Below are 26,619 nucleotides of genomic sequence, written 5' to 3' on the forward strand. Positions count from 1 at the left end.
CCAGGACTGGGACTGAGGAAAGCTTGCTCATCTGCCACTTTGAGCTTGGTTTCTCCACAGCCCAGGGATGAGCTGGGCTCAAGGGAGGAGGCAGGAAGGTAACAGGAGGTTCTCTGCAGGGAGAAACACCTGAAACGCAAGCTGGCCTGTACGGAGCTGAGCACGAGAGGAAAGAGGCAAGCATCTGGCTCTCAGGGCGGTGTTTTAGGACAGGTTGTGAGATATAAGCCCCAGTGTGCAGCAGGACTTGTACATGTATTGCATTAGTTGTTTTCTCTACCTCTGTGTTTTCCAGACACAACGGAGCAATCATCTGACCGCCTAAGTGAAAAAACACTACAAACCTGGCAAACCAGCTGGCAGTGCTCAGCCAGTTTCATGAGGGAAGCAATCAGCAGCTGGAAATCGTTTGGAAAAAGAGAATACTGGTACAGAAGACACTTAGGATGATATGGGGGGGGGGGGTGGGGAAAGGCAGCTGGTCAGCATTTGCTGCCTCCATTAGCTCAGCTGATAAGGCCACCTCTGAGCTCGCAAGTTGTATAAGCTTGAACATAAGCAGAGCATGCTCAGTACTTAATTGTTCCAGCCCTCAGCACCCACGTCATTCCCATATTTGTTTTTTCTGGCTAGCTCGACAAAATGTTGAGTCAGATATTTTGAATGGCTCTAGAAGTTTTGTAAATAAATCATTTAAAGGGACTTTGTAATTCCCAAATGTTGTTACTTAGGGTTGTAATCTACAGCTTCTGTGAAAGTCTGAAAAGGTGTATAAACAGCCTTACATCAACACAGTTTCTAGGAGTACTTTTTCAGATATTTTTGATGGAGAGGGTACATCTTGCTCAGCTTAAAACAGATTTTTCACTAGCTCATCCTAGACTTTGAGCTACTTAGCCCTCCAGATTGCTCACTATTCAGTACTGAGGTCAAATTAAAGTACCTGCTATCTAAACTCTTCAGGAAGTACTGGTAATGTATCCTTCCACATCCCTTCAAACTGCGTATCTATAATACTACAGTTTCTCTCCATACATTCAAATCAAACTAGCCGTGTTTCTGCCTGTCTGGCCTACCAACCATCCAGCTTGCCATAAGGAAAACCTGTTATCTTAAAACTCCAGTTCATGTGTTTGTGTGTGGTTTTTGTTTGTTTGTTTGTTTGTTTTGTTTTGTTTTTTTAAACTTAATCTTATAGCTGACAGAAAGGTATACTTGCATTTATGCTGACAAAAGGCAGAACCACCTGTTGCATGTTGACGTATTTCTCCTTTCTCTCCGTCTACTGCCTTGTCCACACCTATAGTCTCAATCATGGCAAGCTGTGCAGTTTGGGGGATGAGGTGATTAGTAAGCTTTTTCAAGCCTTCTTTTAAAACATTAGAAAGTCTGAAAAGAAATATTTTATTTTTTTTCTCAGTGTTATTTTCCACAGCTAAAGGCCTCTCTATATTCATTCTGTTAAGTGTCTGGAATGGTTGTGTTAGTTGCTTTGGAGGTGTGGGGTATTTGTGTGTCCCGAGCAACTTCCAATTTCCAAAAATTAGAAACATATTTGAGTTTTTGGAAAGCAACTCTCTGGTTGTTGTTGTTGTTTTTTTTTTTTTTATAAAGAAAACATAGAACAAACAAAACTCCAGATTTTGTGGCAAAGACCTTTCCGATTGGATCATACTGAGCGATGCAGGACCAGCCTAAACATTGGAGCAAACCGGCACATCCACCAAGCCCAGCACACAAACCCAGGGTCTTATATGTGGTCTGTATGCAAATGTGACAGTAAACTCACACTAATTAGTCTGTCATCCAAGGTGATCTGGGAATAAATCCACAGGGTTTTTGTAGTTTGTAAGAGTTTTTCTTTTTAAACTCAGATGACTGATTTTTCAGAAGCAGCCTTATAGGTGCTTCAAAAAGGAGTGAATGGATGTATGCAGGTAATAGTGGAAGCTTAATTGTGGATTAAAGCAAGGATAAATAAAATTTCTGAGTTCACTAAAGTAAAGCCACATCACAGTTATGCACTGCTTCCAGTAACTTGGAGGGGCAATGAATGACAATTTAATGTTCTGTCATTAAAAACTGTTCCAAAACTGCTTTAGAGATGGAATAGTCTGATAGTCTTAAACATAACACACTAGATTAACTGATTCACTAAACCCAGTAATGACTAATTTTTCAAATCATAAAAAATGATGACTGTAGACTGTGCACTGTGCTGCTTTTCCCTGGAAGGTACTTGCATTTGATCAACATGAATAAGGACAAAGCAATTTCCAGAAGTGAATATTGACTCAGCATGGCTCTAAACTTCTCAAACTCTCTGAGGGACCCAAAGAACACATTTTCCTCCACCCAATAAGCAAAAAACAAACAAACAAACAAACAAACAAACAAAAAAAAAAAAACACAAAAAAAAAAACAGTCTATTTGCAGTGTTGTGAATTGTTACTTTAAATTTGCAACACCTTTAGTCATTTGAAAGCCTCAGCCTAAATTTCAATAGAAGTATAGTGTTAAATAACTAGTGAGAATTTCAGAACTCCTGCAATTTATAAGATCAGACAAACAGTTCAATATTTAACCATGTGCCACTTTTCAGAACTAAGATACAGCTATGGAGAGATGCACATAAAATCTTATTTCTTTGACCTTCATTAAATTAGGATTTTGAGAGAGATAAAGAAGACAATAGCAGCATCAAGTCTCATTTTACGGCTTCAAAGATCTGTGCAAACATGCACTATTTGCTCACAAAGCACAACAGATTGGCTTCCAAGCAGATTAGATAGAAAGTCTGTGGCACATCACACCACATTGTAATGAGGAAGGAAGCTAGGAGAATTTTGGAGCAGAAGAGAGAAAGTTGGTTTTGGTTTTCTGACATAAACCCTTACAATAGAGTGTCACACTGTTCCATTTGCCTGGTAAAATCTTGTGGTAAGACTATGAGGAAATGCAAATATGGGAAGTAACATCTGTAAAATCCTGTTTTAAAATCTCAGCACCACCTCTACACAAAATTTGCTATGCTCTCATGCTCACTCAGACAGTATATGCTGAACTTTCAATGAAAACAGGAAAAAAAACACAACTTTTATTTGCTTTGCTTTCAGTATATGTTTTTGCCTATATTTTGCTTTTTATTGAATTGCAAAAGCCTGAAGTTACATGTTTGTCTGAGTCTTCTGCTCACAATTTTTTCTCATACATACATGTAAAGTTATATTATAATATACCATTACAGAAAGTGCTTCAAAGTACATACAATATGAAAACATTTTCCATCCCTCGTGATATAAAGCCTGTGTTACCTACAAAGCATTGGAGAAATAGGGAAAAGGTACGTTAGGATCATGTATTGATGACAAAGTACAGAGCTTTCTAACGTGGAATGTAAATAAGCCATTCTGAACATGTACTTGGAAAATTTTACATGACAATTAGTCTTATTTTTATTTTTTTAGTATTACAAGCTCATGCAATAACAAGCCTTTAAATCAACATTCCCAGCCTGATTGGCAAGAGGTTCAGTATAGATCTAATCTGAAAATTCTGTATTTGAGGAAATGCAATCTTGGTATCTGTCTGAAGTCATGTAAACAGGTAGGATGTGAGGAACAGAGGAGTTGGTGGAATTGTCATGACGTACATTCTTCTTTTGCATTGCCACCTTGAGCCTCCCTGCTGGTTCCTCTATACTCTCAGTGTTGACTGGGACTATCCCACTTGGCTTGATAAGTACAATTATAGTTTAGTCTGTGGGTGACTGGGACTCTTTTTCCTGTATTAAAGTGCTTGTTACATATAATCTGTTAAGCGTCACACACACACACACACAAAAAATAATAAAAAAAAAAATCAGAGTAAACCCCATGGGTTCAATTACAACTTTGTGGAATTTGTTCATAGGCTCCTTATAGAGACATACCAAAGTTAGCCTTAACTCCACTTACTTAGAGAGTCAATAGTACGTAAAAGAGACTATTAGAGTGCAGTTACAATACATAGTTATATTATCTAGCACAACCCATTGAAACCACAAAGTATCCCCACCAGATGTTCGATATTTGCTGAGCTGAATTCAATGGGATTTGTAGAACTGAGTGGGTAACTTTGGGATACCTCAAAATGGCTAACCAGCTCAAGGAAATCAGAGACTGTATTTTGCCTCCTGCGTTTGGCAAAAGAAAAGAATACTTACTTTTCTTTGTAGCACACCCCAAAATACTTAAGATTATAATAATCAGAAAAATTGAGAATTTGTTCTTTCAGCTGAATAAATGCATGGCAAAAATTCCAGTTCTGTAGACTCTGCTTTTGCTCTCAGGATGCAATTTTGTGTCATGCTCTTACCGCTGAAAGGAAGCATTGCACTTCTGTGATACCCAGAGAGCAAAGGCAGTAAGTCATATGTAATGACTGCAGCACTTCATGCTATTTATGAAGAAGTTCATCAAAATTATTTCATGTTATCAAAAAGAGGCAGAATGTCCAAAAGTACTGCTCCCGTTATAAGTTCACATTATGGGAAATATTAAGGGCTCTGTCTTCTCCTGGACAAACAGCCTCTGTAAGGTCACAAAACCCCCTAGACTGAACAGAATGACTATTACATTTCTGGGTGATGATGTGTAAGCATTCATTACACACTCCCTATGTTACTTGCTCTTTTCCTTTGCCAACCACTTTCCTGAGTAGCTTATCAGTAATACAGAGGATAGAAGGCTATCAGCATTATCAGCATTAAAATGTTCTGTAGTGAACACAAGAAATCCATGTGAATTTCTGCTGGATGAGCAGAATGAGCAGAAGACCTGCTTATCTCTTCACATGTTTTTATTGTGTTTTTTCTTTTTCGCTGTGATTTCTCTGAGACTTCATGGTTAATGTTTCATACAGAACTCCTCTTCTAACAGCATGTATCCACAGTCTCACAGTTTTGATTGCATTCCCCTGAAATCTGTATGAAATATTCCTCTATTCTGTAGAAGCTTTATTTATATTTCTTGCCAGGCTTTTGCATGCTAGTACCAATTAAATGACACGACGGTTGCAAAGGACCAATACAGAACCTGCTCCTGTTCATTTAAGGGCTGCGTAATGTTCTGCTCTCACACTGCAACTTCAGTGAAAATAATTCAAGCTTCTTAAAAATAACAAATTTTCTCCCTGACTTTTAAAACTGCATTATTCAGTTTCTACCAAATCAAGAACTATTTAAAAATAACATGATTCTGGAGGGGAAAAAAAAAAAAAAAAAAAAAAGTGACTCACTTTTGAAACAATATGACAACATTTTAATAAGAAACCCTGATGTCTGAAACTGAAATAAACTACACCTCTGCAAAAGAAATCATACATGTTCGTAATATGAACAGAGGAATGAATAACATGAAATGAAACACAATTTTAAAAGAATGAGCATATTTATTTCCTGTTCAAAACAGACAGCACATCAGGATTTATAATATAAATATAAAAATTATCACACAGTCAGAAAACTAGCTTTGTTTGGCAGCATTTTTTTTTTTTTTTTTTTACAATATCAGTGTACAATAATATGCTCTGGCAGGTTAAACTCCACAAAATCCATGCTGTGTACCTTCTCTGTTTACATCTTACAGCAGTAAGATAATTTTTTCTGGTGTATGTATAAAACATCATACATAATACAATACATGCTTTATGAAAGCTGAAAAGAAGGAAAGAAGAGAGAACGTACATCTCTTAATGCTTCCCTTACACCTATGACTCAAACAAATTTAAGTAACATATTTACTATGGCTTTACAGTCATATAACATAGGAAGTTCCATGTATGCATACAAATACATATATATTAAAAGGATTTGTTATAAATAGCTATGGACTTTATAAGTAGCTTCAAATATACAATCTTCTGTATGTCATTGAAAAATTAATGTCCCAGTTTAGTTTATCATAAAAAAAAAAAAAAAGAGTTCATCCACAGGCGAATATTCTTAACTAGAATGTGACTCTGTGAATGTCCCAAAGAGTCTGTCCCAGTGGGTGAAGTAAGGAGCATAGTTTGACTTGAATTTCAGATGATGGAGATCGTGATGCGGTGCTCCTCCATACCAACCAAATGGCACAAGTCGGTGAGTTGACCATGGAAGGTCATATCCTGAATGGTCCTCCACTGACAGCCAGATGTTTACAAGGAAGAAAATCATTTCTGTCAAAGGATGACATCCAAGGAGCAATGGATTGATGGCAGCGAAGAATCCCAGTGACAGCAGTTCCCACACACTGGAATACTGTGTAGTAAGAGCAAATGTTGATATGTGCTTGTGATGCACCTTGTGGAAGGTCTTGTAGAGCCAGGGCACTCTGTGATGAAGCAAATGCCACAGGAAATACTCAAAATCAAACAGCAGCAGGCAAATTACTACTTGCAGCAGGACCTCGGGCAGCTCTGGAGCTATCACCGGTAGATTCACTGGTTTCCAGTACCAGTGAAGAAATGTCACGGGGAAAATCCAAACCACATGGTGATACGCACTCTGAATAATGCAAGGCACCATCATTCCAAGACTTGGATAGTTCTGCGGCTGGATTTTGTATTTTCTCAAGTTTGGCAGTCTAGTGCTGAAAAAGTCCAGTGCAATATATGGAAGACAGAAAGCCATGTATGCTGTAAAAGAAAACAGTACTGGAAAAAACGGTGAATTGATCAATGGCTTTTTTGCTGTGACAAAGTCCCAAAGAAACTGAAGGCACAGCCTGTCCTGCTGTCTGTCCATTGCGTAGCAGTGCAGCACTCCGTCCGGCACGCTGCAGTTCATGCTGATTGCTGTCTGAGACTCTCTAAGTCCTGCAAGCCTTTATCTAGGCTGCTCAAAGGAAAACTCCGCCCAGTCAGAAATTCTCCTTACTTAGCTTGGTAATACGTAGCGTTAAAGAGGAAGTTCCCTTTCCTGTTGTACAGAAGCGGTGTAATGCATTACAGTCTCAGAACAGAATTAGCCAGCCAGGGTAATCACTGAGACTTCACAAAAGGCTTGCATGGTAGGAAAAAATTAGAAATTCAGAACTCTTCAACAATGGATTTCAGAGAAAGAGGGTAGGAATACTTTCCACTCCACTTACTACATCCACTTAAAAAACTGGTATTTTACTCATTTAAGTTCCTATCCTTTGTTATCCTTTTGCCCTTAAATGTGAGGAAACTTAACCTACCATTGATTTTTTCTGCTACCAAAGATGCATTATGTACCTAAGCTCCAGGTCTGACCCATGGATGTTTTGTGGCTAATGGATGTGTGCAAACACATGTTTTCCTAACAAGCTCTTTGGTTTAAAATAGGCTAAGTTGAAATAACATACACCATGCTTCCAGCCTGAATGTAGTAGCTGTGATTTATCTCCATCCACGTTTGAGGTCCTGTTCTCTACTAACCACTTGACATGACAAAATCCACTTGACTAGATGCAAAACTGAGCCAACAGAATATCCCTCATTTTCTGGGAAGAATGCTAGTTACAGTGTCATTTTCCTTCCAAACAGACACCTACTGATAATTATAATTGCATTATTTTCCTATTTGCTCCACAACTTAAGAACTCTTTGAGTAATACGATAAGGATATCATCCTTCACCCAAGTATGATGCAATTCAAAGATCCACTGGTTAGAACAGTGTCCTCTAAATGATCTTCCTTTGACCGTAGGCAATCACTGGACAGAATAAAAGCTAGCAGGTTTGAATCCCAGCATTTTAAATTTGCTAAAAGTATTTTAGGGGTAAAAGATGGAGGTCTTGATTTAATTCTAAGACATTGTTTCTCTTTGTGCTTTTTGAAAATGACGAACAAAGCTTTGAATATTTAGGGAAACAGAGTTTGCCATCAGCTTCCTATGAACTCACCTCTTTTGTAGGTACAGCATTTATTCTAATATTGGAAGTGAGCTCAACTTCCTGGATGACTTTATTAGCTTGTTCAGATGATTTTAGTTCTTTGCTATTCAGAAAAGAAACCCGATGGAGATACAGGAGACAGAATTTCCTTGCATCTTAGTAACGATGCGACAGCAGTGACCTTTTCTGATCTATGTGTAGACTTCTCTTAATCCTTAAATTTGTTTTCAGTCTCTGATATTTCATCTTCAAGAGAAAGTCCTTCAAGTAAATACAGATTTTGCTCCCTCTTTAGACTTCAAGTTTACTGAAACAGTAACATTATTATAATGTGTGCTATTATTCAGGCAATCATAAGTTATTTGCTGGAGACAGCTCTGGTATGGCCTTCAAAGACTCTATCTGTGGCATTTTAGAAATAGGTTCAGATGTTCTGCCAGTGTGAGACTGTGCTGTTGAACTCAATGAATTCAGACTGTTGAATGTAGTGAAACTAAAAACTTGTGACATATACTAATCTAATGGATGAAGACCTATATTCAAGAAATTAATTTCAGTCCTGACTATATTTTAACCTGACCTCCATTTCACAATAAGAATGTGAAAAATGCATTTGTAACTCATTCACTCTCTGGGACTGAAAATTTTCTTCTAGAAGATGATTTCTGTTTATTTATAGAGTTACAATCAGATGTTAAGCCTCCAGATGTGATACATGATTTCTGTTTTACTGGGATTATGCAAGGATTGATTTTTTCCTATAACGTATTTCAAATCTGCCAAAAGGGAGATTGACATAAATTGTTCATCTGCCCTACAGACATTGTTCCAACTAATCCCTAATAACTACGCTGAATTCTCAAGAAGTTGTAGAAACAATAGTGCCTATCAGCTAAAATGTACAAAATCAGCATTTTGCCTGCAGATTATGTCACAGAAAAATATTCTTAAATCCCTTAAGGAAAATTACAGAATTTTGCAGCATTACTGTTTATCCTGCAGCGTGAAGTCCAAGCAAATCGAGGACTGCAAGCAGAGCTTACCTCGGTGACTGCCTGCAGCTCCCAGGCGGCCAAAGCCATCGGCGCTGCGCCCCATCTGCTGGTGCGCAGGAGGATGAGCTCCATTACAAGCTTTGCCCTGCCGGGTATTGATTCAGGCTCCAGAAAGTGGATCGTCATGCATCAGAGATGGCAAATCCTTATTCTCCAGAAACTGGTTTCAAGCTCCTTGCCTTTGCCACCAAAAAGCATTTATTTCACACGTTTTCACTCCTCCAACTCAGGTTTCCTTGTCAGCACAAGGTGAAGAAGAGACAAAGTGCATGCAAATCCTTTCTGTATTTAATTCAGCAACACAGCCCCAGCTTTTTTCACTCAGCTAACAATGCTGCCAAACTCTCCCATGTGTTACAGGACTCTAAATGGGTCTCTTAAAAAAATCAAGCCTGCTGCTCTGGAGCTTAGGTTGAAGGGCACATAGTTTGGAATGAGGCCCCGCAAAGGGTCTCAAATAGATTCCACATGAGCACAGGACGCAAGCACCTACCCCAGGCTGCACAAGGTAAACGGCAAAACACTAACAAGTGGTTAGGACAATAAAGAAAAGTTGAGACGAGGGAAAACCAGGGTCAGTAGGCTGAAATTAATCTCTGAGCAGAAGGGGAGAAATTTCCTTCTCCCTCCTGCTCTTCTCCCTCCCCCCCCCCCACTATGTGACAGAGATAAGGCAGCTCCCGGTGCGTGCTGAGCCCTGTCTAGAGAAGACGGGTGCCGGGAACAGAGCCCATAATTTATGGAGGACAGTGACGGGGAAGGGGGCTGGGGAGCTGAGCACAACCAGTCCTCCTCCCGCTGGCGAGCAAGCGGCGCCACGGCACGCCAAGCCCGGGGCTCCCCCCGCCGAGGCGCCGCAGGGCGGCCAGGCCGCAGCCGCCATTACCACAGCGCCCCCCGGTGCCCGCGGCCTCTCCAGGGCCGGGCCCCGCAAACAGTCCCCGCACCTCAGGGACAGCAGCCCACGGAGGGGCACGGGAACTTCTCAGGGCTGGGGGCGTGGGTATGGGACACGGGAGGAAAAGGGGGAGCGCCGAGACTCGGATTCTGGAGCCGAATCCCAAGGGACACGAGCCTCCGCCCTCACGTCCCGGGTAAAGCAGCAAGAACCCAGGGCCACGACGTCTGCTGGATCCTGCGAGACGCATCCCGCACACGCATTCCTCTTCTGTTTTCTGTTGTGACGAAGAGCTTCAGCCTAAACACAAAGTACTTAACAGAGCTAACATGTTTTCCCAATCAACATATTTTCATACCAACATTCCACTGTCCCAACCAAGCTTCCCCAAAAACCTCTCCAGCCAGTATTGAAGGAAAGCTTAATTAAGGATTTTTTAATAAATTCCTAACAATGCTCAGGGAGAGAAAACTGCCAGCAAAGTAAATTGTTAGTTCTAAAGCTTTACCAGGATGAATTTTCAAAATAATAACCATTAGGAAAAGATCCTAAAATTCTTTCATTCAAAATTTGTAATTCAGTTGTGAAAAACTGATTCACACTCTCTAGCACTACCTGCATCCACTTTGATTTCTCTGGAAATCAGGAAATAAAGGCATTTTTCAGCTTGCTATCCTCAGAAAATAAGACTTAGGCAATCATCTTAGGCATCCTGACTACTGCTCATACAACCTTAATTTTTTATTCCATTGATGATTTCAGTGAAATCTGACTACAGGGAAGCAATCTCAGCCATGTTGTATATATACAAAATTATCTGAAAATAAGCTACTAGAGAAGAGAGGCCATTAGCACTCATGACATTAAATACTGCCACATGGGTTTGTATTTTATAGGACATCAAAATATATGCTTTAATTACAGTACAATCTTCTACTGACAGCCATGCTTTATTAGTGATCACAAAATCTATTCCTCCATCAAGATTCCTTTCATATCTTACGAGAACAATTTGCAACTTTCTGCTAATAAAGTATTTGTGTTTCTCATATTTGTATGGCACCTTTACCATAAAGAGTAATTTATACAAAACTAGTTTGTTCCCAAGCTGATTAAACTGTTTTGCTTATGGGGTCCCATTGGAGTAGGGCTGTTTTACCACCACGTGCTATGCTGCCTCACTTCCATGTTGATGGAGCTGATGTGTGAGCTTCTGCCAGTGTTACCACCTGATACCAAATCACTATGTACTGTTAGAAGGCCATTACCATCACCATTGAGCTAGAACACAGTAAGCACCACTACTGAACGTACACCCTACTATCATCAGGCCTTACTGGGTGAGATGAAGTCTGATTGTATATTCAAAGTCCTGTTTAGGTTCTACTCACAACTCATAGGCAAAAACAGGTGCCCTGTCTGTGCTGTAGATCCATGAGTGAACACCCTGGACTGTGCATTCGCTTCAGATGCAGACAGGTCTGTGAGTCTGACAATTCACCAGATGCATGGGGACTACTGTCTCCAGCTTTCTAGCATAGCTTGATCACAGCACTGCTCCTTATTAGATCAAGCATCTCACTGTTCTACTCCACATTCAGAATGTGTTATTTTGCACATTTCTTTCCACTGATGCCTCTCCAACTTTGCATCTTAAGTGCTTGTACATAGCAGGCCAGGAACAGCACAGCAGCTCTTAATTCCCATGTCCATGCCTGCTCCAGCAAAGCAGAGAAGCTCCACAATGGCTTTTGCATAAAGCTTCTGCTATTCTGGTAGTATTTCCAGGCACACTGGGGATTCAGCAGCTAACAAAGCTGGCAACAGGATTTAATACACCCTGCTATCTTAATTGCGCATCTACTGTATCCAGAATGGACAGAAAGGTATGGCCTGAGTGTTTATTACTGAAGATGAAAAAGGTCAAAAGCTGGGGCTTCACACCAAATGCACAAAGGAAAAGATTAGTTCCCTACCGTACAATGCAGTTACATGCTATTTATGAGATTACTAGACAGTAACTACCCAAGGCTTAAGAATGTGATCCAAGCAGCTTTCCACCATGTCAGTAGTTTGACCAGAACCCTTCACCTGGAGGCTTAGAAAATACCTCAGTCTTGTGAGCAGTTACTTGTAGTTCATACCTTACCTAGAAGTCTCAGAAAAATCTTTTGAAACAATACAAATGGCCTTTTAGGCTTAGGCAAAGCTTCTTTCAGGAAAGTAGTAAAATCACCAAGTAAAATCCTATTTCATTTTTTATTGTACTTGTTCTACGGATGAATAGTTGTGAAAAATAGACTTGGCTCTTTGGACTCTGTCCCAAAGACTCACATGTATTCAGGAAACAAGAAGTGAAACAGAGCACGTCACTCCAAACAGGTCTCTCATTTATTGAAATACCTCAAGCTTAATAAACACAATGCACATGGCTCTTGCTGTATCACATACCATCACAACTGCAAAGTTAACCACTTTGGATTCTTACAGTCTTCCTTCCAGTATAGCAATGTGGAGCAAATATGACTGCTATAAAGCAAACTTAAAGGTCCTGCTAGGCATCACATCTGCAATACCATGAACCACTTTTTCCTTACAGCCTGAGGACTCCCTGAGTCTGAATTATTTTTTTTTTTTTTTTTTTTTCCTTTTTCAACTCCTAATTTATGGCTTATGCTTTTTTTTTTTCTTACAAAAAAAGGCTGCCACAGTTTAAACTGTGCTATTTTCTATTACATATAGAAAAGTCTTTTGTTCCCGTTAGTATTACTGACAGATCTGGATTGAACTCCAACTCTGGCACAGAAATTTTCATCTGGACTGAGGCAATTGACTCTGGAGATTGTTCATACACCTACATTAGGCATTGAACTTACATGCACTTCAGAGGAGCCAAAGTCCCCTGTGCAGTCAATGGAGTGAGCAAGGCACCTATACCAGAGAAAGTTATAGCTCCAAAGTCAGGCCCCTAAAGCAGATGTGAATCCTCTTCCCCCATTAAATGGGGGCTTAGCCCCATTCTAAAGTAGAAGCTGAGACAAATGGAAATCACCATAAATACTGCCAGGCTTCTCCAGGTTATTGTACGGTGAACACAATGGTGGCAAGCACCATATAAGCAGCTAAAAAGTTAACAGATCTGCAAAGCAGCAGAAGATTAACGGGAAGAGTTCATGCAAATTAAGTCACGCAAGCTATAAAACTAATGCATTGGCCCTTCCCTGGTCAGTAGTATACTGGGGGAGCTTGTTTTCTAGCGGTCAGTGCAAACAAAACACAAGTATGTTACATTATTCTCCTTGAAAGTCGTAACCTATTGACAAAGCTAACAATAAGTGGTATTTTTTTAACTGCTTCTCTTGTTCCAGAAATCTTCAAGGGCAAATAATGATCCTTATCCACAGTTGTCATGTGGAACATGAAAGGCTTCAGGGATACTGCCGAAATCAAGAAAAACGCAGTAATGAATCAGTTCCAAAACAGGAGATTTCAACTGACAGTGATGATCTTCTCTGGCTTCAAGACAGTTCTTCTGCGCAATGTTGGAAAAAAAAAAAAGTAATCTGATATAGCTAGCCTGTGAGTGATGGCTAAAATAATGCAGCAGGAAGTCACTAAGTGCTTTTTAAAGTACCAGCACCAAATAGGGTCAGTACAAGGCATACTTCTGAAAAGGACTCAGAAATGGCAATGTACTAAGAAATGGCAGTGCTTTATGCAGAGCAAACCAGTTTTATTGTCAAGCACCTGAGGTGCTCAGTGGACTAACTTGTCTTTCAGACATGTCACTAAATCTATATGCACATGAAATACTGCTTTTGTGCAGAGTCACACTGCTGTTTTTTCTGGGGTACCAAGCCGCTGTGTGCAAAATCAGCAGGCTATACTGAGGATTTGTGCAGGAGAGAGAAATAATACTGAGAAAAACAAGTCACGTACGAATCCAATTCAGTAGTCAATGCTGGCATTTCAAAAATGCATCATAAATAAGCAATGTAGCATTACTGCCAGAAAAGCATATGCTTCAGAAAAAAATAACTTCTGATGAACTAATACTCTGAAATACCATGCGGGTTTAGATATATTTCCTCATCATGTTAATTATTTCATTATACATGCGGTAAGGTGCATCAAGGCCCCAGATGAAATCCAAGTGTTCCCATTCTGGAATGTTTTTGTGGTAAACCAAGTTTGTGATCTGAGTGAGCAGCATGGCAACATCCTTTGGGTCTGCCAGCCAGTCCTGTCCACCAGTCCACACAGCAGTTGGTACAGTCATCTCCTTTACTTTGTAGAAAGGGGGAGTAGACTGAGGAGTGAAAAAGTGAAAACAAAAGCATTAGAACAAGTCTCCAGCATGGCACTCAACTGCAGTGCAATATACTAGCAAATGCAGGAAGAATGTGTTAGATTCCCATTTTCTCTTTTGCTCTTTGACAACCAGAGATGTAGACAGAGTCCTGACTTTCAAGAAAAAATGTAATTCCAAAGAGTTCTGCAATACCGTAGCACACACAGCAGTAAAGATGGTGAGTTTACAAGATAGCAGGAAGGACTACTGTGTAGTGGGAGGTCTCAGAGAATGCATTGCATTTAGGTATTTCTAACCCCTAATCAAACGCTAAGAATGATCCCTCCTCTGAAAGGATGATACAGCAATATTTCCCCATCGCTAAAGTGACAAGGGGCAAAATATTTTTAGTACTGCACTCAGCAATTTAGAAACAAACACAGGTGGAGATTAAGCAAGATGAAGATAAGCAGTACACATGAATTGACAGTATGTTCCTTCTTGTGAGAAGTGCATAGGGACCTCATGACCCAGGCAGGCAGGACCTGAACTAAATCTTAGCAAAAGGATCACCCTCAAGAAACACTGTGCCACCACAACTTCGTATCTGAGCACGGACTCCATATTTAGGACTACCTCAGAGCTTCATGATCCTTTATGCACATAGTAAAAATACACTCAAGAGAAGTGCCTGAAGACTTTTTTCTTGTGTGTCACTCAAAAATTTTAACAGATCCATAAAAGATGTTTACCTGGTTGTAGTGAGCCATATTTGCAGCCTTGCTTCCCCAGTCATAAGCTTTGAGTTCCCCGGTTTTCACAGCCTAGAAATCAATAAATATTCACACACAAAGAAAAAAAAGAACACTTTTGTCAAAGGAACAAAAAAGCCTATGTCAGCTGGAGAACTGGCAAAGGCAATTGACACAAGAACCACTGAAATGCCAAGTATTAGCATAAGAAGTATCACTGCTTTACCAGCATCACAGGATCGGGAAACATTAACATTCAGTACCATGTCACATCCCTTAAGATTCCACACTCTTTTGAAACAGCAGTAGGAAACACTAAGGAAAACAATTTCCAGAATTCAAATCCAGAATGCGTCAGCTTCATGTTTACTTCTGCAATATTTACATAGCTGTCTAAATATATAAGAACACAGCAATGGAGTTTTCTTATAAATACCACTCTGTATAATTCACCACATACTTTTTTTCCCTGAAACAGCAGTCTATATAGTAGGGTTTTGGAAAAATGGGAAAAAATAGATCCACACAGATTTCCTCTCAGCCAACACTTAAACAGCTGTGTACGGCACAACAGATTGTTTCCAAATGGATGAACAAGTTCCACTATAAGATCACAAGGAGCATTGATGACTGCTTTTCATGGCAAATGTCTCCCCTTATTTGCCAGCATATAGATGTGCCTTCTGAGCAAGCCTCGGACATGGTATCATCACAGGCATAAAATTGTGCGTTGAGGTTAAGTTCACAATATACTAATAAAATACAAAATGAAGCCAAACAGAAAATAGAAAGCCTGCTACTTATCTCTGGCTAAAAATACAACTTACAATGAAAATGAGGTCTGCTGAAAGAGGAACAAATACTTGTTACAGCATCTGTGTTAAATTATTCCTTTTCTAATTTTTTTTTCCTGAAGTACTTAATGTTAACATTTATTCACAGCAGTAGGAAAGAGGTGAGCCACCATAAGGTCAGTATCATCAAAGCAGCTGCAGTGAACAGCTGCCATTCTGACAATTAGCAGTTCCAGAATTTCATTTGGGCTACACTAGATACGTATCTTGACATTTTATTCCATGTTTGTAGGATACTGACATCTCTGATATTTACAAGATAGAGTCATGGACATCTGAGATCCTGAAGCTTACCTGGGTCCAGTGGATCATGTTCTGTACAGATGTTCCCGCAGGGCAATGTGTTGAATACACATCCACACGACTCTGCAACAAGATAATTAACATTGTTTACTCCTCACAGTGCAACAGTTCTACCCAATTTTGCTTCTTGAACAACTAAGAAAATTTTCCATTCCTCTTAAAACTGTTCTGAACAAGAAGTTAACTGGTGCCACAATACAGATGAGGTAAAAGGTTCTAATGTTTTGGGGACTGTTTACAATTAAATGCAGAAATTTAAAGATGAATTTTAAACCTAACAATGACATTATAAATATATAAAAATACTTAAGGACCATTTTTTTTAAAGTGCTAATATTTTAAGAATTGGAAACATGGTAAATAATAGTTAGATGGACCTCCACAGAAACCTAGACCCTACTCTACATCTAAACTAGAAGTTGTCAGTTCACAGTGATTCAAAACCTCATACACCCTGACTTTAGAAGTACATGATACCTAGGGGAAACTTAAATCCTGACAGGAAAAAAAAAATACACAAAACCATGGAAACTATGTGCTGGGCAAGAAAAGATATATTTTAAAGAAGTACTATCACGTTGATGTAAAATATATACTTTTTTTCCCCTGCACACAGTGAATAGTGAAAAAAAATGCTAATTCTATCTCGCTACAATTAAAAAAATCCTCAGCCTTCTTCCACCTGTGGGTAAGCTGATACCAGCTTCTAATGATTTCAGGGATGTAGAAACACTAAGCATCATCATAAAAAAAAAAAAAAGCAGTCTCTGCCAATTGCTGTTAACTAGCTTTTAGACAACAGAACAAATCCTATGGACGAGTCCTCTCAAACTAGGACCACAGATAAAGGTATCAGCAGGGACAGAAACTGCTCCCAGAGAAAGTAATTTTATATGCCCACCAAGAGACCAAAAAACTTCAACAGTTCTACAGACAGTAGCAGAAAACACTGCTCCAACAGATCTAAATTAATTTTTGTTTTCTAGTACCTTTTTCAAAGGCTAATTTTATCCATTCCAACTGGGCAACTACATCTACATCAAAGAAAGATATTCAACCTAACTCGGTACAGTGAAGAAGGCTTTTTTTTTTTTTTTTTTTTTTTACTAATTACACATAAAGACATCAGTACAATCATACAATCAATACTGCATCCACAGTAAGTTAACTATCAAAGTGACCAAAACACACCATATTCAAGTTTCTCTCATTAAAGCCACACAGAAGAAAGAATATGTTGCCACAAAGGTCATCAAGTATTCTGTGGGTGCAAACATGGGTAGCAAGCCACTTCAACCAAAAATTCTGAGGAAGGAATTGTTTCTTTCCAAACATGTCCTGAAAAACAACAAACACATAAGACAAACATGTAATTGTATAGAATCACCTGGTTTTACTTTTCATACTAAAGCATTCTTAAGGCAGTTACTTCCATTTGCACTGGTGATAGGTAAGTTAAGTCATTTTCATGACGTATTTCCTTATCAACCTTTGTTTACAGTCCAATGGGAAGGTCAGGGTTAGTACTTCTGCTACAAATGACGCAGTCAATCACCACCCACGAAACATATGTGGGAACTGGGGCAATCACTCAAGAATTTCAAACCTAATCTGTTTTAAATTCAGTATTTTATAGGAGTACTGTAGAGCTTCTTGTCATCAGAATTGTTTAAGGCTAAAATATTCTAAGCTGCATCTGCTGTTAAATGGCTCTGTATTGCAACTTCCTCTCTTCAAACCATGAAAGAAAAACCAGATGCATGAGCTGTGGCGGCCACTTCCCTTTGGTGGGTATTTTTAAAAACAGCCAAGGATTTGAAAACAGCCGACTGAGCACTTCCGTAGAAAGTGACAGCTCTTCAAGGATATGACTGACCCCCAAGCTGTCATGCACTTGTACACTGCAGTTTTTTTTGCAAGTCATCATGAGAATCAAGTTCTCCAGCACAACATGACCATCTGCACAAGGCACTGATCAGCTACCATCCTCATCAGACAAAGCTCAGTACACAAGCAACAGGAGATCACAACTGTTAGCACCACTTTTCTCTTAACTCCCTTTGGAGAGGGGAACAAATAACGCACAAGGACATGCTTTACATCTGTACAAGGCACATCAGGGAAAGGTTTTTCTCACAGGACAAACAGGTCTGTGTGGAAAGCTCTGTGGGTGCTGTAAAGAAATGCTAGCGTTAAAAGTAACACACACAGCAGAACATTCACAATGTCTGACTCCAGGCACTTAACTGCAGCCTGACAATCTGCCCACGTCCCAGTTGCTGTTAATAATGGTGAAAGGTAAACTCATTCAGAGAATGATTCGTAGCGTCTAAATAAAGCTGCTGCACTTAATCACGCTCTGGTGGATCCTCTTCCAATATTAAATGGTTAATTGAGAAATAAATCTGTTAAAGTTCATGACAATTCAAAAAGAATTCTATATAAAGCTAACACATGACTCTTCTAAAACAGACCAACCTATTTAAGTAATTGTGTGCTTTCTGTAGCCTGAATTCTAGAAATTTGTAACCGGAAAAACATAACTTTATTCCACCTATTAAGTTGTGCTTGTTAAGTACTACTTCGCACTGATGCAAATTGTCTCATTAGACAGTAGTAAAACCAGAGAAACCACTGCTGACTTCCATAGCAATACAGCATTATGCTGGAAAAACTGGCCCAGCATTCTTGTGGGATATGCTAATCTTTAATCCACAACTATTACCATTATTTGCTATGCTGTTTTCAACCAGAGAGGGACGCCCTTCATTCACCTTAAAATTTATACATTCAAACACAAACCTTCAGAAGCAGCTCAGGAAACACTCCCAGTTTTGTCAGAGGGCTAGTGGCAAACTTGACTGTAGCTACTGGTGCCAAGGCAAAGAACATTTTGATTTTCTTAGCCAGCTGTGGCAAAGTTGAAAAAGCAATGAAAGCTGTAAATAATACGAGAATAATTAGCAATAACACAAGATAGATAAGAATTCTATTTGGTGATTCTACAAAATTTAAGATGTAGTGTACAAAACGATTTTTAGATTAATATATTGACTGTTTAGGTATTTCAAATTAATCTAGTTACTACAGAACACAAATTAAACTAGACATATTAGGAGGATTTCTTCTCTTCTGAAAAACAAGTCCATGCTAACTAACCCAACACTCTTCCCGCATGCAGGTCTAAAAGCACCTGATGCAGACCTTACATACAGTAAATGACAATTTCTATTCTACACATACATAATGATTCTAGATTATTGTGTAGCTCAAAGTATTTAACAGAAACTATTCTGACAGCTACCTGTGACTTCAGTTTTTCATTTCAACAGCTTCCCACTTTATGCAAGCACAGAATTAATTAATTCTTTTATTTTTAATGTTGATGAGTATTTCTGAAGTTCTATTCTTTTCCTCATTAACCCACACATGTAGAACTTGATACCATTTCAACTACAGCATGTTCTAATGAATGCATCTCTTCACATACCCATGGTGGTGCCCTGGGAATGGCCAACATAAAATACTTGTTCCTGGCCAGTTTTCTTCAAAATGAAGTCCACTGAGGCTGGAATGTCATATTTAGCCATTTCATCAAAGCTACAAAGCAAAGAAAAATATCAGTGTGTTATGGCTGCATGGAACTTTACTGCACTGAAGATCAGTTGTCTGGACATAAAGCACAGCTGCCTTTGGATGAAGCAGTACACCTGGTGATTAAGTCAACACACCAAGGACTGCTGAAAGCAATTACTGTTCTACTGACCATCTATGAAAGCTGTCCCAGGACACCATACTGATACAGAACTCCCTTTTGCTACCCCTACATATGAGACAGCACACGTAACCATATCACATACATTCACATCGTGACTGAGCTCAAATGATGGGCAAAGACAGGAAGAGAAGCCTGCTCACAAACAGCACTTGAAGTTTCTCTACAAAAATGAGGATACCTGAAAACCCAGAATTCGTCCTGCTTCACTGTGAAGTGTATATGCTTCCTGGACCAGGTGTTCCCTCTGCTGTTTCCCAGCCATACATCATAGCCAGCGTCTGCCAGCATAAAGCCAAGACTATTGTAATCCAAGTTTGTGATCCAGTTGCTGCCATCAGCAAGTAAACCATGCTGCAGAAACACAGCAGGCCTTGGACCTGAAAAACAATGCATTTATTATAGCTTCCTGTTCATCTGGAATTGAACGCCTCAGAGAAATTCAGGTGAGTTATTCAAATCTGAAGCAGACATATCTAATCTACTTGATTTAATCTACTAAGGTTAGCAGTACCAACATTATCTCTATCCAACACCATTCTGTTAGCAAAGCTCTGGCAGAACCTGAAGAGCAGTGTGGATAGACAACAAGGACACCCAGGTTCCAAAGGCCTTTTTGCCCTTAACTTAAGCAGTTAAAAGAACCGCAGTGAAGACCCACATGAAATTTAGGAAGGTTCTCTCCTGACTCTCCTACTGCAAAAGAGAAGTGAAACCTTTACCTGGAATACAGATTAAAAAATGGAAGGTTCCTGCTGAAGGAAAATAAAATGACATATTATCCTTCAGGAGGAAAATGAAGGTCAGAAATTCTAAAGACCTAGCTCAAGATCACACAGTATCAAAGGTGACATTTCTCCCACATTAATAACTAAAATCTGATACGTGGTAATTTCAGCTCAATGACAGAAATGACTCGGGAATTTACCTCCTGCAGTGATGGATCATTCTACTACAATTTCAACGGAGAAAACAGTGAGTCAGTTTAGTAAAGTGGACTTAGATCTTTCAGCAAAAACATCCAAGTCACAACTAGACCCTACATTCTGTCATGGCCATAAGAGTTTGTTGTGAGTTCCATAAATCCAAATTAACAAGATTCCTCCCTGCTGGCAGCCTTTATAGCTGTGACAATGAAGCTTTTTGGTGCCTGCTTTTCCCATTTTGTTAAAAAAAAAAAAAAAAAAAATTAAGTTGTGGTGCACTGTCCATGGAATCACAGCAAGTTTCTGGCAGTGTCAGACTAGCACAAGAGACAGTATAGTTCCACACCACTGTTTACTGCATTGTGGTAATAGTACATCGCTTTAGGAACAGAGTGCGTGATTTTCAAGCCTAACATTAAATTTGTTTTCTGTAATGGTCACTTTTGCTTTATACTTTCTTCCTTTTTACTGAACTCAGGCCAACCAACTTCTTATTTTTTGAAGAAGAGGCTCTTCTCAAACCACTACTTGCATGTTTCATAACACAGGAAGGAGAAACTGTTTAAATCCTTTAATGTTGTAACTGTTCTCCTACTTGCCACCAATTGCTGAATTTCTGCCAATTCCTCTTTCACTTCACCAAGCACATGACTTGTACCATCACAAGACAAAATGACTTGGACAATAACAATTTTGTATCACCTCTAATCCAAAAAATAAAATAGAATGAATAAAGAGGGTAAGGACTTAAACTACCATTTCGTGTATGTATTATTTTGTTCTCGTCACACACAACCCCAGAAGTAAATGGAAAATATATTTCCAAATTTAATCCCTTTCATTCTTACCATCATGTTCTCTTTTAGTGTTTCATCAACAACATCTTTCATTAAGACAGTTAAAACTAATTCCTACTAAAAATGGAAAAGTCAGATTTTTTGCTTTTAGGATCTACAGTCATTTTTCCATTTTTTTTTGAGCTGAGGAACTGTAGGTCTTGTTCCAAAACATCATGTGATACGTAACTACAAGGGATCCTATTCACATTAAGCAGGTATTGCAAAAGAATTACGGCATACATACGCTAAGTCAGCAGTAACACAACATTGGTATCTTTCTGGGAAAAGATACCAAGTCTATAAAAACTGAAGATCAACATGAACTTTGAAATCTTCATTCTTCTAGGAGATCATACTTCCCCAAATGTGCTCAGCAATCCTTGTTTTTAAAATTAAAGCACTTTGCAAAACATGAACTTGGGGTCGAGGGTGTGCCAAGGGGAATGTGGAGAATTCCCACAAGTCAGGAAACTTCTGTTTGCTTATGTCATAGATGAAGGATTTGACAAAATCAGCATGCTCAAAGGCAGTCTTTTTCCTGTAGCTTCTCTAAAATTTTTAACAACAGAGACACCTGCCAGATTTGACTGGCCTCATCCATGCACCGATCTTTACGCACCAACCTTGTGAGTGGCAACGTGTAGTGCAAACATCCTAGTTCGTGCAAAACCAACGGTTAAGGTCAGGAAGACTGCTGCTCAGCCTTTGGCAGAGGAGAGGATTTTTCCACGGGTCTTGTTCGCACCCTAGGGCAGTCACTCCTTTCCTTGCGAGCGCCATGTTTTTACCTCTCAAAAGTTCTCAGTTAGTCTTTAGGACATGTACAACTCCTATACAAACTGGCTGGTGTTGCGTGCATGCAATTGTTGGTAAGATCTTTTACAATGGGTGGTGACATGATACCAAATTCCATGACTGCTGTTCAGATGTACTGTTATTTCTGTATGCAATGCAAGACAACAGCAAGTCAAAGGTCATCCATCTCTCTTCTTCCAAATACATTTCTCTCATTTTTAAAGCATTCCATCCTTCTGTCTTTGCAAAAACCTTCACCTGTATCATGCCTGTAAGTCTCAGCTTACATTCCCTTTACACTTCCCCTCTACCACCTGTTTGCAATATATTTTTAAAAGTATTGTCCTCAAGATGCTCTCAGGGGATTTTCTCTTATAATAGTATTTTATCTATTTAACCAGCCGTGTACTGTGTACAAAATGACACCACAACAGTAGACAGAATTGCTCTAGCTTGTAACTTTCTGCAAAGGCAACTTCGAACGTTATAATTAACGAAATAGTTTTTTCCAGAAATCAGGCAGTAATTAAGTTTTGTGAACACTCCAGTGAGAACTCTTACAGTTCACTTATATATCATAAAAAGAGGCATACTAACTGCCCTTATTTCTGAAAACTCTCAGGCATTTTAAACAAAAATATTGAAAATATGAAATATGAAAAGGTATTTTTTAATATGTTTTGAAACAGTGCAACAATGGTACAATCTCTTTTCAACATACTTTGTTACTTAAAAAAAATAAAATCTTAACCCTTATTCTCCACTTACTAGAAATTTCAGGCCTCTGAGCCCCGCAAATAAAATCAAACACTAAGGGGTGTGTATTACTGACACAAAATGTGAGCACCAGGAAAATATAGCTTTCTAACTTCTTCTCCCTTCTTGTACTCAAGTCACTCTACATGTGCCCGAATTATTCTGGTCGTAACATTCAGCAGTCATCTAACCACACAAGTTATAGTCTTTAATTTTTCTGGACCATTACAGGAACAGAAATTCTGTAAATGAAGGAAAGCTTTTTCATGACTTTCCATTTTTCCAAGCAGAAATCAACCCTACCTTTGCTCAACCCATGACCTTTTCTTCCATAAGGAATTCTGTTAATGGAAAGGATATAGCCATCTTCTGTCGTCACTTCATACTCCTCACTAGGATATCCCCTGAAGACGATAATTTGACTCTGAAGAAAGAAAAGAAACCACCTTGAAGTCAGACTCTCAGCCTCCTTCACTCATTAACATGTTCAAAGTACTCTGTGTTCCTTCCAGAGACGGCAAAGTGAAATCAAAGGATGTGGTAGGAATGTGCCATAACCATTAATCTACTCAATGCAGACAGGTTCTCTTCTGCAACTTACCCCACATAGGAACTAGTCGGAGCACAAACTTTAACCGAGGCAAACTCCCTAACCTGTCCCCATCCATATCTGTCAGGTTAGTTACCCTGAGCACCACTTCCAGTGATAAAGGAGATTGCGAAGTTGAAAAGGCAATTATGGTGACAGGACAAAACACTGAGACAGAAATGGTAGGCAAAAAAATAAAATTTGCTCTCAAGAAAACTAGTATCTTCCAATAAGAACCAAGTTCTCACAACACTTGGTATCACAGTGGAACACTGAGGGATGAGAAAGAGGGAATAACCCTGTTTGGGCACTGGGACAGGCTCCCCACAGCAGTGGTCACGGCACCAAATCTGCCAGAACTCAAGAAGCATTTGGACAACACTCCCAAACACATGGCCTGATTTTTGGGTGGTCCTGTGAGAATGCCATGAGTTGGACTCCGTGATCCTTGTGAGTCCCTTCCAATTCGGTGTATTGTGTGGTTCTATGATTCCATGCAGAGTTCATCTCTCTTCTGAAGAGAAAGACTTCCTCAAAGACATTGCAGATTCATACACAAACTTTATGGCTAATTTAGTGTTATCATGTTCTCTGTGTTACATTTAGGCAATGTGCTGAAACAAACCCACCAACAGAGCTGCTTTAAAGCACTAAGATCACAGTCCTCACATGCATGAGCTGCTGATATTGCCGCCTCCACCCGCAGTTTCGTGTGCCATTTCTTACTCACTGTTCTCCTAAAGTCTTATGTGTATTGCACAGCTTTTAACTGAACTTCCTGACAAGCCAAAGAAGAAAACAATAAAACCACCGCACTTTTTTTAATGCTGTAGTTTCATTAACAGATGCATCCCCCATCTCTTCTGTCTCAAGCTTTATGTCAATTTCACTTCTTCCATCTGCAACTCCATTAGGCCAGTGAACTTGCTATTTGTTTTTGACTCCAATTATGCTTTGAGAGAATGTCAGAAATGCAAGACACGACTGGAAGTCTACTGGCAGGCTGCCGGGCAGGGAAGAGAGGGGCACTTACACAAACCACGCTATGTCTCTTAGCCAAATCTTCAGGAGTTAACAGTGACATTAACATTCCAAAGCGATTTTAAAACTAAACTCCATTCGAATTCCATTAACCTTAGACTGAGTGCCCAGGTCAAAGCCCCCAAACGCGATCCGGATGACACTGAACACCCTGTCAGGCCCGGCTGTGGCACCGCCGGCCGCCCCGCGCCCCCCGGGACTCACGATGTTCATGTTGGTCTCGGGGTCCACGTTCCCCCGCCCGCCGGCGAACGCGCCCGCAACGCCGGCGCTGTGCAGGAGGAGGGCGGCGAGCACCAAGCCCCGCATCCTGGCCTGGCACGGCTCGGAGCCGATGGGAGCGCAGCGGAGCGGAGCACGGCTCTCCAGCCGCCGGCTTATGTTCCGCCTCCGCCGAGCCCCGCGGCCGGCACGGCACCGCGTGACGGGGCGGGGGCGGCCGCCCTCCTGACGGGCGTCGTCCGGCCCCGAGGGGCTGAGGGAGCGCGGCCGAGCCCGGCGGGCAAGGCGCTGACCCCGCCGCGCCCCGCGGCCCCGCCGCTGCCCCTCTCCGCCCGGCCGCGGCACCCCGACTCCCCGCAGCGCGGCGGGAGGAGGGCGCTGGGCGGCGGCGGCGGCGCTCAGGCGATGCGGCGCGGCCTATCGGCGGCGGTAGCGGCCGGCCGCCCAGCCCACCCCCCCGAGCTCCGTTTTTCAGTGTTTTGGCCCCTTCTTCTTGCTTCCTCCTCTCCTGCACCTGCTCGTCATCTGGCTGAGATGTTAGTCCTCACAGCTCCGCCTGCTGCACCGATTGCCCCCTCAGAGCTTGGGCGCTGAGCGCCATGAAGGGCAAGGGGGTCACTCCTAAGGACTACGAGGCGTTGTCAACAAGCACTGTTCTCACACAAATAATCAATTGTTGACCACAAACTAAGTACATCAAATCTAATACAAACAGGCCTAAATTACATGCAGGTGCACAGTCCCAGCAGTGCTGTCACCACATCTCCCTGCGAACCTGGTCTGTCCTTGCACTCTGAGGCAGTTGGCACCGCACTTGATAATCTATAGCTCCACAGAGCAGAGTGCCTGTGGGCAGGCGATGTGTGGCCGTGCTTGCAAAACCTTGGGCCAAATTCAATCCTGAAACATAAATATTCATATTACTTGGTACACAGTAATATCCTCAGAATAATACCAAAACCTGAAATACACAGTAGTAGGGCAGTAATATGTCAGCAAAATAAACTTTTTTTTTTTTTTTTAGAGCATTAAGACTTTCATAGATGTTTTCATTTTCAAAAGTCACTCTCCTTAACATCATCCTCAATTTTCTTCTTCCAAGTTGTGAGGTCACAGCTAGTGATCATTTGAAGGGGCTGTGAGGCAGAAAAGTTCGTATGGCAAGGCAGGGCCGCAGTGCCTGGGTGTAGCTGAGAAGCTGGAGAGCACACTTTTTAACAAGACTGTGAACAAGACCATTTGACACCACTAGGCAATCAGGCTCTCCACAGTCCTGTGTGTTGGTCCTTTTCCTGCTTTACACGCCACCCAGCTGTGCCCTGGCACTTGGGGTCACAGAGCACCATGTAGGAGGCCAGGTCCTCACACTGCGTGCACTTGTGATGCTCCTGTGTGCGCTCCATGTGCAGGAGAAAGAAAATGCAGAGCTAACTCACTCAGCACCTCGGTTTCAGAGCAGTAGTTCTGTGGCTTTCCATGAGAAAGGATGAAGTTCTTCTACCCAGTGAACTGATAAACATGTCTCGTTTTTACTTAATGAGGTTAAAATTTGGGCTTGGATGTATCTTTGTGAGCTGCAGTACCAGTAATGACTGCAGTTTAGGCACCTCTGTAGGATTTAAGTCTGAGGGAATCATTACCT

The 26,619-nt window shown here is 40.5% G+C and overlaps 2 protein-coding genes across 2 annotated transcripts; both read right to left on the reverse strand.

Annotated features, from left to right (window-relative positions):
* Window positions 1–5,544: 5,544 nt before the first annotated feature.
* Window positions 5,545–6,808, reverse strand: CH25H (cholesterol 25-hydroxylase; the record flags this gene model as incomplete). The annotated part of the gene is made up of 1 exon (XM_084289949.1): window positions 5,545–6,808. The coding sequence occupies one exon, from the start codon at window positions 6,806–6,808 to the stop codon at window positions 5,984–5,986; it is 825 nt and encodes a 274-aa protein (XP_084146075.1). The 3' UTR covers window positions 5,545–5,983.
* A 5,399-nt stretch (window positions 6,809–12,207) lies between these two features.
* On the reverse strand, window positions 12,208–25,320 carry LIPA (lipase A, lysosomal acid type). The gene is made up of 9 exons (XM_084290030.1): window positions 24,960–25,320; window positions 23,429–23,549; window positions 19,991–20,189; window positions 19,525–19,634; window positions 18,837–18,973; window positions 17,226–17,372; window positions 16,026–16,097; window positions 14,878–14,949; window positions 12,208–14,143 (listed from the first exon to the last, which is right to left on the reverse strand). The coding sequence occupies exons 1-9, from the start codon at window positions 25,062–25,064 to the stop codon at window positions 13,910–13,912; spliced, it is 1,197 nt and encodes a 398-aa protein (XP_084146156.1). The 5' UTR covers window positions 25,065–25,320; the 3' UTR covers window positions 12,208–13,909.
* Window positions 25,321–26,619: the final 1,299 nt, after the last annotated feature.

This window comes from Netta rufina (genome assembly GCF_964035555.1).
Source record: "Netta rufina genome assembly, chromosome: 7".
Classification (NCBI taxonomy): domain Eukaryota; kingdom Metazoa; phylum Chordata; class Aves; order Anseriformes; family Anatidae; genus Netta; species Netta rufina.

Coding starts and splice junctions, on each gene's coding strand:
- LIPA (XM_084290030.1), bottom strand. CDS start 25,064: ATGCGGGGCTTGGTGCTCGCCGCCCTCCTCCTGCACAGCGCCGGCGTT. Junction 19,635..19,990: donor GACGAATTCTGGGTTTTCAG/GTATCCTCATTT, acceptor TTTGCTTTGTAG/CTTTGATGAAATGGCTAAAT. Junction 14,144..14,877: donor ATATGGCTCACTACAACCAG/GTAAACATCTTT, acceptor TTCACTCCTCAG/TCTACTCCCCCTTTCTACAA.